The 14,559-nt window shown below is 44.9% G+C and overlaps 1 protein-coding gene across 5 annotated transcripts in view; it reads left to right on the top strand.

Annotated features, from left to right (window-relative positions):
- fsd1l (fibronectin type III and SPRY domain containing 1 like) overlaps positions 1-13,560 on the top strand; it is an 87,977-nt gene extending 74,417 nt beyond the window's left edge. For all 5 annotated transcript variants that reach the window (XM_033017864.1, XM_033017863.1, XM_033017861.1 and 2 more), the window contains 2 exons: positions 2,815-2,903; positions 10,410-13,560. In XM_033017864.1, the coding sequence (XP_032873755.1) occupies positions 2,815-2,903; positions 10,410-10,532 (212 nt within the window). In that variant the 3' untranslated portion in view covers positions 10,533-13,560. The remainder of the gene's footprint in view (positions 1-2,814; positions 2,904-10,409) is intronic.
- Positions 13,561-14,559: the final 999 nt, after the last annotated feature.

The raw sequence follows: 14,559 nt of genomic DNA, 5'->3' as shown, positions 1-14,559 counted from the left end.
TAAGTGAGCCAGTACTTTCTGCAGCCATACATGCCCAGGCCATAACACCCCCACCACCGTGTTTCACAGATGAGGTGGTATGCTTTGGATCTTGGGCAGTTCCTTCTCTCTTCCAAACTTTGCTCTTGCCATCACTCTGATATAAGTTAATCTTCATCTCATCTGTCCACAAGACCATTTTCCAGAACTGTGGTTGCTCTTTTAAGTCCTTCTTGGCAAACTGCAACCTGGCCATCCTATTTTTGCCGCTAACCAGTGGTTTGCATCTTGCAGTGTAGCCTCTGTATTTCTGTTCATGAAGTCTTATGTGGACAGTGGTCATTGACAAATCCACACTTGACTCCTGACGAATGTTTCTGATCTGTCGGGCACGTGTTTGGGGATTTTTCTTTATTATAGAGAGAATTCTTCTGTCATCAGCTGTGGAGGTCTTCCTTGGCCTACCAGTCCCTTTGCGATTAGTAAGCTCACCAGTGCTCTCTTCTTAATGATGTTCCAAACAGTAAGCCTAAGGTTTGGCTGATGTCTTTAACAGTTCTCTAACAGTTCTATTTTGTTTCTCAGTCTCATAATGGCTTCTTTGGATTTCATTGGCGCAACTTTGGTCCTCATGTTGATAAACAGCAATAAAAGTTTCTAAAGGTGATGGAAAGACTGGGTGCCGTGAGATCTCTTATACCTGCATTAAGGAGGCATTTAAACACACCTGAGCAATTACAAACACCTGTGAAGCTATGTGTCCCAACATTATGGTGCCCTGAAATGGTGGGACTATGTATAAATACTGCTGTAATTTCTACATGGTGAAACCAAAATGTATAAAAATGGCTTTTATTAAAATCTAACAATTAGGCTGTGGGCCGAGCATCAAAAATGTGTCTAGAAATCAACTTTCGTGACCCATGTCTCGGAACTACATTAAATTTTGCACAGATTTAGATAAAATATAATTGAGAAGGAAGTCATAACTCGTCAGTGCCAAAAGTTGCACGTTAATTAATTAAACTAATTAGAAAATGAGATCGGAAAAGTAAGCGCCATCTAGTGTCAAATGCCCATATTACACCATGAGGAGACTATTTCCGTGTTGCAGTCTAGTTAAACTATATTATTATACTATATATATAATGAATATATTTGTGAGGTTTTTTACTGCCGCAGAGGTCCTCTTGAACCAGCCTAATTAATAGGTCAGGGCAGTTCTTCTGGGTTCCCCTGTTTACTGAACCCCACTGACTGCCAGTATGCAGAGTGGGGTCATGGCCATGGTGGGACTGGGGCAGTGCCAGGCTGGGAAAGGCTAAGGCAGGAAAATGCCTAACTCTAACTCGCCCCCCTTCCAGAGCTGCCCACGGCTGGAGCTGGAGCCGCTTTGGGACCGGCTGCGGGCTCCATACGTGTGGCCCGGCAGTGCGTCCACCTCGGCCAGCATGCTCTTCTGGTTGTGGCGATAGTGGGGAACAACACTGCCTTGCACGCCGCCCGGGCCGCCTTCAGCACCCAGATAGCGTCGGCTCCGTCAGACCGCCCGCTCGCTTGCTGCAACACCGGCCGGCTGACAGCCCGACTGACTCCTCGCAGCACTCACCGGAGGCCCGGCCCAATGCTCACCTCCCGGCGGCCCAACCCTCACCTCCCAGCAGAGGCCCAGCCCAACGCTCACCTCCCGGCGGCCCAACGCTCACCTCCCAGCGGAGGCCCGGCCCAACCGTCACCTCCCTCGGAGGCCCGGTCCAAGGCTCACCACCGACAGCCCGACAGCCCCACCGACAGATTGACAGAGAGAGACAAACTGACAGACTGACCCTAATTCTAACCCTAGCTCTACATTTGTTATTTATCATTTTTATTTACCAGTACACATTATAACATTATAAAGATAAATCAAATGAAAAACAAAATTATCAGCAAGGCTAGCATTACCTTTATTCCTTGGAAACCTTGCTATTGCTATTGATGTAATGAGGAGGCAGCCATGATCCCAGCGTCCTCGCTGCCTTGCGACCATAAAACAAAGCGCGGGATTGGTCAATTTGCGTCTGACCTCAATGTCAAACATGCATTGATTGGGCAATTACTACTCAGAAAATTTGAGGTTTTTCTCATATTTCTTAAAAATGTGCAGGTTTTGGTCTTCACGAGTTTCAGGTATGATTTATATAATATTTTTACACGATATATGTTAAAAATTCAGGTATTTCTGTGAGTTGTGTCATGAAACTAAACGAAAAAGCTCCGCGGCCCACAGCCTAAATGTGCACTTTGACCACATGTGATTTTTTTCTATTACAAATCTCAAATTGTGGAGTACAGAGGCAAATAAATAAATATTGGCTCTTTGTCACAAACATTACGGAGGGCACTGTATCTTTGGCATTCTCTACATCAGACGGCCGTGAATGCTCAACTATTTGATAACCGATCAATTGCTTGGTAGAGGGTATTGGATGAATGAAAAAAGGTGGAGTTCAGATTAATTATCAGACATTAAATAATGCATTGGGATCGAAGGGCTACAAAATCTACACTCCTGTTTTCATGTAAGAGAAGGAAATAGAAAACAATGAGCTTTAATAATAAGGAATAGGTGTAAACCTCTGTCTGGATCATAATTGCTAGCATGGTGCAACCTGAGCTGTTTTTTTCTTACTTTATGTAACTATAGAGTCCCTCAAAATGTTCCTATTTGACTATATATATAATTGTACGTAAGTTAATGTGGAAGTCATCTTTTTTTAGTTCATTTGATGATCTGGTGCATCTTAAGATAACTTTGTTTTGTTTTCCTTCTAAATTTCCATTTCCATTTTGTAGGTCAAATTTCCTTTTATAATGCTGATACAAAGCAATTATTACATACTTTCAAGACAAAATTTACTCAACCAATAATTCCAGCATTTATGGTAAGTGACGAATCAAGGATTCAAGAGTGTTTGGCATATGCAGTAGATAAGAACTGAAACAGTATTATTCTTGATGCAATGGAGGCAACAACAACAAAAATAAAAATTAATATACAATAAATTATCTATTCTAAGTAAACTCAGCCATGATAGTAGAAATGCCAAAGTACATATAGAGTATTTAGTGTTTTACTGAAGAACAGTTTTGGATAACTATTTGTAAATTGCATAGTAAATTGCATCTTGCATCTAATGGTAAAACAATTTTGATTTTGTAGAATTTTGTTATCAGTTTATTTATTCATGTGTATATATTTATATCATGGTATATGGACACATTTATCTGTTTTGTAGTAAATGCCTACTATTTTCTGTGTGCTTAAGCAAAGCAAGAATTTCATTGTCCTATACAGGGACACATGACAATAAACTCACTTGAACTTGAAATACACCTGATCATTTAGACAATAGAGAAAAGTTTATAAAATTAGTAATTGAAAATGTATTTAATATTAACTAGACTAAGTGGGACCCGTTGGGTCCCATGTTCACACGGGAGGGCTGGTCCCCCTACGCAATATTCCACCTCTCCACCAATTCCAATATTGGTGGCCAGTAGTGGGCTTTCTGCAGCGCTGGTATGAGTGTTGTTGGCTTCAGGGACTACTGGTCTCCAGAGAGCTAGTATGGACATTGTGGGCCAAATGGATTCTTGGAGTGGCAGCTCAGTCCCTCAAGCCTGATGTGCTGGCAGCTCACTCACGGCTGGTGGGCTGGCAGTTGACTCACGGCTATTCCTTGAAATTCCATTTCAAGCAGAGTGCAAGGCCACCAAATTCAAATCCATTTTCCTATCATTTCAAGCAGAGTGCAAGGCCACCAAATTCAAGTGCAGTTTCTTACCTCTTCGGGCAGCGTGCAAGGCCACAAAATTCAAGTGCAGTTTCTTACCACTTCAAGCAGGGTGCAATGCCACTGAATTCAAGTACAGTTTCCAACCACTTGAAGCAGGGTGCAAGGTCACCAAATTCAAGTGCAGTTTCATACCACTTCAAGCAGGGTGCAAGGCCACCAAATTCAAGTGCAGTTTCATACCATTTCAAGGAGGGTGCAAGGCCACCAAATTCAAATGCAGTTTCATACCATTTCATGCAGGGTGCAACGACACCACATTCACATGTAGTTTCATACCATTTCATGCAAGGTGCAAGGCCACCACATTCAAATGCAGTTTCATACCATTTCAAGCAGGGTGAAACCACCATAAAACCAAACAAAACACCACACTCACAGTTCAGTAGACACTCAGTGTGTTCAGTTGATTCACAGCTCAGACAGAGTTGTGACCTCTCCCTCCCCCATCATGCAGAGACTGAGCCACACCCACACTTCCGGGTTTTATAATCCCTCCCCCTCACACTGGAAAAGGTGTGGCCTTCATGGCGTGATTGCCCAGAGAGAGATTCTCAACATTTTTTAAACACTAATAACACTTTCATTTTTCATTGATGGGAAGAATCCTCTGCACCTGATGAGCGGAGGGGGACTGAGTAAGATGGCCAAAAATCACAGCCGTAAGTGGTAGCGTTTTATCTAAAATCAATATAGTGCAAACAGAAAGTTGTCAAGTTTAGACAAACAATAATTTGCAGTTCCTTTTTACTTCAACCCAAAACACCTCAAACAACCATTTGCAGTGCCTTTTCACTCCAACCCAAACACACCCCCAAACAACCATTTGCAGTGCCTTTTTACTTCAACCCAAAACACCTCAAACAACCATTTGCTGTGCCTTTTCACTCCAACCCAAAAACACCCCAAACAACCATTTGCAGTGCCTTTTCACTTCAACCCAAAACACCCCAACCAACCATTTGCAGTGCCTTTTTTTTACTTCAAACCAACCATATTTTCAATTTCAAACCACATTAAGGGCACACAGTTGAGTAGACATGTTTTCAATGTTATTCAGAGCTCAGAGAGACCCTCTCTCTTCCTCCATCTTGCAGAGACTGAGTGAGGCACACCACTTCTGGATTTTATAGTCCCTCCCCCCTCCCACCAGCAGGGGCAGCAGAGAGAATGGCAAAACATTTTAAAACATTTATATCTCTCTGATTTTTCATCGATGGGAAGAATCCTCCGGTCCAGGCAGGCAGGCAGAGGGAGGCTCTGAGCGAGGTGGCCAAAAATGACGGACATAGGTGGCGGCGTTCTCTCGGAAATCAAAGCACAGCAAGCCAAAAGCCGTCAAGATCTTACTTTTAGTAATATAGATATGCAAAATTTAAGATTATGCTCTGTTGGCAACTCGGATCCATTAAATGTTTATTAGTAAGTATATATACAAAATATTTAAATTTTACAAATAAACAGTTTTCTGTTCTCGAGAAAAGATTTTTCCCAGATAGCGCTAGATAGGCCTAGACTTAAAGGCAGAAAGCCACACTTTCTATGTATGTGTCAAAAAACTTGCCAGTAATGTCAACTGTCTAGAGGATGGTGATAGATTGCAACAAGATGCAACGGAAAGGCATAGCAGATAAAGTTTAATGCAGAGAAAGGAGCTGATACGTTTTGAAAGGAGGAGGCAATATATTGTTCTACAAGGGATGTAGGAGCAATTATGTACAAATCATTGAAGTGGCAGAGCAAATTGAGAAAGCATATATGATTCTGGGCTTCATCAACAGAGGCAGGAAGTAAAAAAGCAGAACTGTTATGCTGAACCTTTAAGAGCCTGTCCAATTTAGGTATCATTTGCGCGTCACGCAGATGGCGCGCAAAGATTTTGTACATCCCAAAATCCTGGGGTGCCGCTCGCGACCGCGCGTCGCTGCTTACGTCACCACGCACCATGCGTGCGTAATGCGCACCATGCGTGCAAATGACGCCCAAGTGGGACAGGCCCTTCAGACAACATGGCCCAGCCACAGCTGAAGTATTGTGTTCAATTCTGATCACGCGTAAGAGATCAGATTTCCATGATGAGGGACCACAGTTATAAGAATATATTAGACGCTGGATTTGTTTTTTGTCGAAAAGGGAATGATGAGAGGAAATTATACAGTGTAAGAAATTAGAAAAGGTCTGGACAGAGTAGAGAGTGAGAAGCTGCTGACTAGGTGAAAGGATCAAGGAATTGAGATCAAGTGTAAAATTGAAGGGAAGAGAGTGGAATATGGAATGCGATTCTTGCAGTCATGGTGGAGGCAGTTTCCATTAAGGCTTTTGAAGGAATTGGGCAAATGTATGGAAAATAAACATATTATGAGGCAATGGAAAAAGGGCTGATTGGTAGAATGAATGTTGTTAAAATGGAGAGCAGGCACAGATGTGATAGGCAAAGTGGTTTTATCTATTACTAGACTAAGTGAGACACGTTGGGTCCCATTCTCACACGGGAGGGCTGGTCCCCCAACGCAATATTCCACCTCGCCCCCAACTGCGCAGGCGCGGCTGACGGGTTCCGTTGTGACGCCCCTGATCCCCCCTCCTCCCCCCACCCCCCACCAAACCCCCACCCCCCCCCCCCCCCCCCCCCCCTCCATCCACTCTTAGCGGCTCTCCGGCGGCGCAGCCATTCCCTCCCATTGGGTTCCCAATGTGACGTAGAACACGCAGGTGTTACTGCACAGGGGCAGCTGACAGGCACAGCAAGTAGAAAAGGGATTTATTAAAGCTTAAAATGTGAATAACTTAAAATATAACAACAATCTAAATGTTAAAGAAGAGATTTATTCACTTCATTCTTTCTTTATGCGTCTCTTGTTGCGTTCTGCAGCCGGGAGGAGGTTGGCTTCAGGCGGGGGCTGTTGGGGGCCGATGGGGGGAGCGTCCTGCAGCCTGGAGAGGGGCATGACTTCAGGCGGAGCTGTCGGGGGCCGGTGGGGGAGGGGGGAGCGTCCTGCAGGGGGGGGAGGGGGACGGCTCAGGCGGAGGCCAGTGGGGGGAGCTTTCTGGAGAGGGACGGCTTCAGGTCGTGGCCGGGGGGGGGGGAGGAAGCGCTGCCATGGCCTGCCGCTGGGGGGGGGGGGGGGGGGGGGGGGGGGGGGGGGGTGTGTGGGCGTAGGTGGACTCACAGTTCACTCACTCACGGCTTGTGGACTCACCGTTCACTCAGCCACGGCTTGTGGACACAGTTCACTCACGGCTTCTGGACTCAGTACACTCAGCCACGACTTGTGGACTCACAGTTCACTCGGCCACAGCTTGTGGACTCACAGTTCACTCAGGGCTTGTGGACTCACAGTTCACTCACTCACGGCTTGTGGACTCACAGTTCACTCACTCACGGCTTGTGGACTCAGTTCACTCACTCACGGCTTGTGGACTCACAGTTCACTCACTCACGGCTTGTGGGCTCACAGTTCACTCACTCACGGCTTGTGCTCTCACAGTTCACTCGGCCACAGCTTGTGGACTCACAGTTCGCTCGGCCACGGCTTGTGGACTCACAGTTCAGTTGGCCACAGCTTGTGGACTCACAGTTCGCTCACGGTTTGTGGACTTACAGTTCACTCACTCACGACTTCTGGGCTCACAGTTCACTCACTCACGACTTCTGGGCTCACAGTTCACTCACTCACTCACGGCTTGTGGACTCACAGTTCACTCACTCATGGCTTGTGCACTCGCAGTTCACTCACTCAAGGCTTGTGCACTCGCGGTGCCGGTGGGGGAGGGGGGAGCGTCCTGCAGGGGGGGGAGGGGGACGGCTCAGGCGGAGGCCAGCGGGGGGGAGCTTTCTGGAGGGCTAGTTTCGGTGTTGCGTGCCGAAGAGACTGGTTTCCAGAGGGCTAGTATGGACATTGTGGGCCAAATGGATTCTTAGGCTCGTCCTGCAGCTGGGGACGGGGAGGCTTCAGGTGGGGGCTGGCGGGAGCGTTCTGTAGCCGGGGGAGGGGGACGGCTTCAGGTCGTGGCCGGGGGGGGGGGGGGGAGGAAGCGCTGCCATGGCCTGCCGCTGGGGGGGGGGGGGGGGGGGGGGGGGGGGGCGTAGGTGGACTCACAGTTCACTCACTCACGGCTTGTGGACTCACCGTTCACTCAGCCACGGCTTGTGGACACACAGTTCACTCACGGCTTCTGGACTCAGTTCACTCAGCCACGACTTGTGGACTCACAGTTCACTCAGGGCTTGTGGACTCACAGTTCACTCACTCACGGCTTGTGGACTCACAGTTCACTCACTCACGGCTTGTGGACTCACAGTTCACTCACTCACCCACGGCTTGTGGACTCACAGTTCACTCACTCACGGCTTGTGGGCTCACAGTTCACTCACTCACGGCTTGTGCACTCACAGTTCACTCGGCCACAGCTTGTGGACTCACAGTTCACTCGGCCACGGCTTGTGGACTCACAGTTCGCTCGGCCACGGCTTGTGGACTCACAGTTCAGTTGGCCACAGCTTGTGGACTCACAGTTCGCTCACGGCTTGTGGACTCACAGTTCACTCACTCACGACTTCTGGGCTCACAGTTCACTCACTCACGACTTCTGGGCTCACAGTTCACTCACTCACTCACGGCTTGTTGACTCACAGTTCACTCACTCATGGCTTGTGCACTCGCAGTTCACTCACTCAAGGCTTGTGCACTCGCAGTTCACTCTCAAGGCTTGTGGACTCGCTGTTCACTCACTCACGGCTTGTGGACACAGTTCAGTCGGCCACGGCTTGTGGACTCACAGTTCAGTCGGCCACGGCTTGTGGACTCACAGTTCAGTCAGCCACGGCTTGTGGACTCACAGTTCACTCACTCACGGCTTGTGGACTCACAGTTCACTCACTCACGGCTTGTGGACTCACAGTTCACTCACGGCTTGTGGACTCACAGTTCACTCACTCACGGATTGTGGACTCGCAGTTCACTCGGCCACGGCTTGTGGACTCACAGTTCACTCAGCCATGCCTTGTGGACTCACAGTTCAGTCAGCCACGGCTTGTGGACAAACAGTTCACTCACGGCTTGTGGACTCGCAGTTCACTCACTCACGGCTTGTGGACACAGTTCAGTCGGCCACAGCTTGTGGACTCACAGTTCAGTCGGCCACGGCTTGTGGACTCACAGTTTAGTCGGCCACGGCTTGTGGACTCACAGTTCAGTCACTCAAGGTTTGTGGACTCACAGTTCACTCACTCACGGCTTGTGGACTCGCAGTTCACTCGGCCACGGCTTGTGGACTCGCAGTTCACTCGGCCATGGCTTGTGGACTCGCAGTTCACTCGGCCAGTTTGTGGACTCACGGTTCAGTCGGCCACGGCTTGGGGATTCGCAGTTCACTCACTCACGGCTTGTGCACTCTCAGTTCACTCGGCCACGGCTTGTGGACTCACAGTTCACTCAGCCACGGCTTGTGGACTCACAGTTCACTCACGGCTTGTGAACTCACAGTTCACTCACTCACGGCTTCTGGGCTCATAGTTCAATCACTCACGGCTTGTGGACTCACAGTTCACTCGGCCACGGCTTGTGGACTCACAGTTCACTTGGCCACGGCTTGTGGACTCACAGTTCACTAGGCCACGGCTTGTGGACTCGCAGTTCACTCGGCCATGGCTTGTGGACTCACAGTTCATTCGGCCACGGCTTGTGGACACACAGTTCATTCGGCCACGGCTTGTGGACTCACAGTTCATTCGGCCACGGGTTGTGGACTCACAGTTCAGTCTGCCATGGCTTGTGAACTCACAGTTCACTCATTCACGGCTTGTGGACTCACAGTTCACTCACTCACGGCTTGTGGACTCACTGTTCACTCACGGCTTGTGCACTCTCGGTTCACTCGGCCACGGCTTGTGGACTCACAGTTCACTCGTCCACAGCTTGTGGACTCACAGTTCATTCGGCCACGGCTTGTGCACTCTGAGCGGGGTGAGGGGGGGGGTGTAGGCTCGGTGACTCCCGGCCTCGGCTCCGACCACACTCACCGGCTCTCGGCCCCGGCTGCACAGATCGGCACCCAGGTCGTCGTGGTGGTCGCAGAGCAGAGCACAGCCTGTCGCTCGCAGAGCACAGCCCCTCGCTCGCAGTCCACTTCAGCTTTATTCTCCCCGCTGGATAGCGGGTGCCGGAAGGGGCGTTACCTTCATGGTGACTGACAGGTGAGAAGACCAATCTGCTCATCACACGATTTTCTAAACCTTCATAACTTTTGTAATATTTTACTGATCGAATAAAACTTGGTGCGTTTGGAGCAGAGGAGAACGGTGAATAAGGTGGCGAAAAAATCCAACGATATAGTGTACCATTTTTGCGCAAATTTAAATACAACGCACGCCGGAAGTGGTCAAGATGAGAGTTTTAGTAATAGTACAGATAGAGATAGATATAGAGATAGAGAGATAGATAGATATAAATAAATAAATGCTGCTTTAATGTCATATTCTTCTGTCAATACCAGAGCTTTTTAAATCAGCTGCAATAGTGATGAGCAAATGTGTCAACTGCATACTATAGGAAACGTTCTGTTATATTGATTGACATTTTCATCCTCTTGCAGGTCTGGTGTGGTGGCCTAAGCTTATACACAGGACTACAAGTACCAAGTGCTTTAAAATCCTTCCAGAAGGGCAATGGTGAATTAAGCAACTCTGCGAACAGTTTAATTACTCTTGCTCAGTAACGAAGTGTGTGAGACTAACCTACATGGAGTGGTGTGATTTATTGTTTTTAGTTTCTCATTGATTTGAAAATCTGTCGTACAAGCAATGGAAGCCAGGATACAATGGACCAATTCCACTCTTTGTTTCTGATGCACCCAGTTATGACGGAAATTTTCAGCGGGTACTGTACAAATGCTGAATCGTAACTCAGGGTAACATCCATAGTCGGCAAGTCCACGTCCTCATGAATTTCAAAATAATACGTTTATATATAGTTTACACTCATTATTTAAAGATTTTATCCTCTGTGTGCACTCTGTACTCCTATTATTCCTTTAGCTGGAAGGAACATGTAAAAATCACAAAAGGAGCTAGTTTAGATTTTAGGCTTGGCTTATAAAACTGACCTGTGGTGGAGAAATGTAACATTCCTTCTGGGTGGGATAATTTGGCTATGATGCCAGGAATTGATTGAATTGGAATAGTTTGTAATCAAGCTGAATGCAATGATTGCACAAAACTGATAACACCAAAGCATGATGTTTAAACTTATCTTTCAGCAAGTACATGTTTTAAAGCTGCCTTATTTATTGCAATTTGAAGTGTAAATTAAGGGAATATAAAACCACCAAGATAAATGGTCATTATAAAAATATTGCTAGTGAGAGGTTTTTATTCAAGCTAAGGGAATCTGCTAAACTGCTTAGTAGCGGTGCTTCAGCACAACAGCTGAATTTCTAAACACATTGGATTCAGTTGGACTTCACCAATGAATCAAAAAAGCTGGAATCTGTTAGTGTGCTTCCTGAGCTATATCAACTAGCAGTGATAATTGTTAAACCTGTTAAATGATAAATTTGCATATCACTTGAATGAAAATGCACTGAAGCTGTCAGTAAAGGTGGAATGACAACTGATCTGCCTGAGCTGTGTTTAAAGAAAAACTTGTAGCTTCTCTATAATACAGTGTGCATGCTCTTTTAGTCTAATATTAGTGCCTATGAAGCCATGGCTTCACTAAGTTGTCAGATGGACAAGTATCCTGTAAAATAATTCTTGACATTTATCCTTGTTGTATAATGGATAAATTGATCAACTAGTATTACTATTTTGTCCACTGGGTTTCATCTGACAACTTGTTTTCTAACATTAATCTGTTGTTGTAAACCATTCCCAGCATATCTTTAATCATCACCTCCAATTCAGTCTGCAAAAAAATGAATTTCTATTGCTGGGAGCTCATAGCTCACATTTCACAGCTTCATGGGGCAAGATAGGATACCAAGAGGCCTTCATTCTCCTGTTGGAATAGGTGAATCTGAGTTTTGGATCTAATTTTGATTAGTCATATACAGTTGATTGAAAATAAATGCTCTTAAGTAAAATGTGAATTAAGCGTAATTTCAAGTAGTAGCACTTTAAAACAGTCATATGTTTATTTCCATTCCAGTTTCTTGCTCTCCACCTTCACTGGGGTATTTGTATTAATATTCAATTTATTTACTTGCACTACTGTTTTGTAATGGTTCTAAATGGTTTTACTAGTTTACCTAAAGTATCTTAATCGGTATTCTACAATTATAGATAATGGGAGATAAATTCGAAGAACTATTTATTTAGAGTTATGAGCAGGGCAAATGATTGCAGGTTTAATGTTGCCGGAAGGCTAATAGCTCTGCACTGGAACATCTTTATCTGTACTTTATCTGTAACAAAAAAATGTTTTGTCAAGACCATGAAGTCAGATTTTCATTTAATGAAGCATAGGATATCAAACTGAGGATTTTCAAATTATTGAAATAAATCTGCTGCATCCTTGAACCACGAAACATCAATATTGCATGGATGGTTAAAAGGATTCTCTGTAAATCCTAAAGTATAAAAAATATATATAATTGCAAGTGATCCTATTGAAGAATATTACCGTGAAGAAGTTAATTACCTTTGGTCAGTAAGTGTTTATTCTTTGAGTAATCTACTGTTACACCAGAACTTGCTGCAGACTAATTATTCGTCGATCTCTTTAGTTTTCATTATATAGTTGAATAATTTTGTATTTATGATCTATAACTGTTGGGAAGTATATCCCTTGTATGTATTAATTCCGCCAGAATGATATCACCCAGAATGTGAGCATTAGTCTTTGCCCAAACAAGGCTTGATTTTATTTCCTGGAGTGAATAAAATGATAAACGACACTTAATAAGAAGACAGTTCAAACTTATGGAATTTTAATGCTGCAAATATCCAACCTTACTCCAGTTAATGTTGAATAAATTGAATAATCTGTTAAACGGTTCATGCATTTGGCTTTACAAAAGGAAATATGGTGATAGCAATTTTTTGACCACTTGAAGGTTTTACATAGAAGATACTGATCAAGAAACTTTGTTTCAGCTAAATATTTATTACTTGTAATTACCATCTAACTTGTATAATATCATCAAACAGTACTATTTTTTAAATAGATTTTGCGTTACTGCAACGTGCTATATTTTGATCTGTGTGCTGTTGTATTTTTGAATTGTAGCAGGTAATTCTGCTTTATCTCGCTGCATTGTGTGGGCTTATGACTGTCCTGGTTGCTGTAAATTCATAGGAATTGCCCGTTGATGGCCAAAGTGATATTTGTAACTTATACAAGTGAGCTATAATTTTGCAGACTGCAACAAAGTACTGTTATAAATTAACATCATGTGATCTATTGAGAATTCACTGTAAAAGTAAACAAACCCCATTCTCTGTCTTGCATATCCCTGTCCTCCACCAAGACCATAAACGATGCAGTTTCAACCATATGGTTTAGTTCCTACTGAATGAACAATATTTGTTTTAATTAAATCTTCCCCATTTTAATGTTATACTTGTTTCTTATTGCTAAGATGGAATGATTTACCGACCCACAAGACTGTAAAACTAGGAAGAAAGAGTTTGTGCGACAGATGTTTATAAATAAGGATAGTTTAATTTACTCAGGGTTAGAGAAATTACCAAATAAACAGCAAAAAAGTAGCCATGCCATCTACACAATAAAACGCTTTAAAACAACTGTTTACATTGCATCCTTTATTTTCATCAAATTGGTGATGAGGGAGAATGTTAAAGACACCCATTGCTTAATACCCAGTGATCGACTGTCTTGAAGAGGGGGCAAATTCTGGTCATGTTTGGGTGAGCTGGAAAACTATTGAATAAATTAGTTGCGTTTATGGTATGTTACCCCATTTAATAATAGATTACAATAGAGAAGTTGGGAAAAGGGGAGGTACAATGGGATCTGGGGATCCGGAGATCCTTCCTTGTTCATCAGTCAAGTAAGTATGCAGGTACAGCAGGCAGTGAAGAAAGTGAATGGCATGTTGGCCTTTATAACAAGAGGAGTTGAGTATAGGAGCAAAGAGGTCCTTCTGCAGTTGTACAGGGCCCTAGTGAGACAATACCTGGAGTATTGTGTGCAGTTTTGGTCCCCTAATTTGAGGAAGGACATTCTTGCTATTGAGGGAGTGCAGCGTAGTTTTTACAAGGTTAATTCCCGGGATGGCGTGACTGTCATATGCTGAGAAAATGGAGCGGCTGGGCTTGTATACTCTGGAGTTTAGAAGGATGAGAGGATATCTTATTGAAACATATAAGATTATTAAGGGTTTGGACACGCTAGAGGTAGGAAACATGTTCCCGATGTTGGGGGAGTCCAGAACCAGGGGCCACAGTTTAAGAATAAGAGGTAAGCCATTTAGAACGGAGACAGGAAACACTTTTTCTCACAGAGAGTTGTGAGTCTGTGGAATTCTCTGCCTCAGAGGGCGGTGGAGGCCGGTTCTCTGGATACTTTCAAGAGAGAGCTATATAGGGCTCTTAAAGATAGTGGAGTCAGGGGACATGGGGAGAAGGCAGGAATGGGGTACTGATTGGGGATGATCAGCCATAATCACATTGAATGGCGGTGCTGGCTCGAAGGGCCGAATGGCCTACTCCTGCACCTATTGTCTATTGACCCCTAAATGGTATGCATTTTATTACCTTTTACCTCTATGGTATCAGTACATA

The sequence above is a fragment of the Amblyraja radiata genome, chromosome 3 (assembly GCF_010909765.2).
Source record: "Amblyraja radiata isolate CabotCenter1 chromosome 3, sAmbRad1.1.pri, whole genome shotgun sequence".
NCBI classification, from domain to species: Eukaryota; Metazoa; Chordata; class Chondrichthyes; order Rajiformes; family Rajidae; genus Amblyraja; species Amblyraja radiata.
This window is presented reverse-complemented; position numbering and strand designations above follow the sequence as displayed.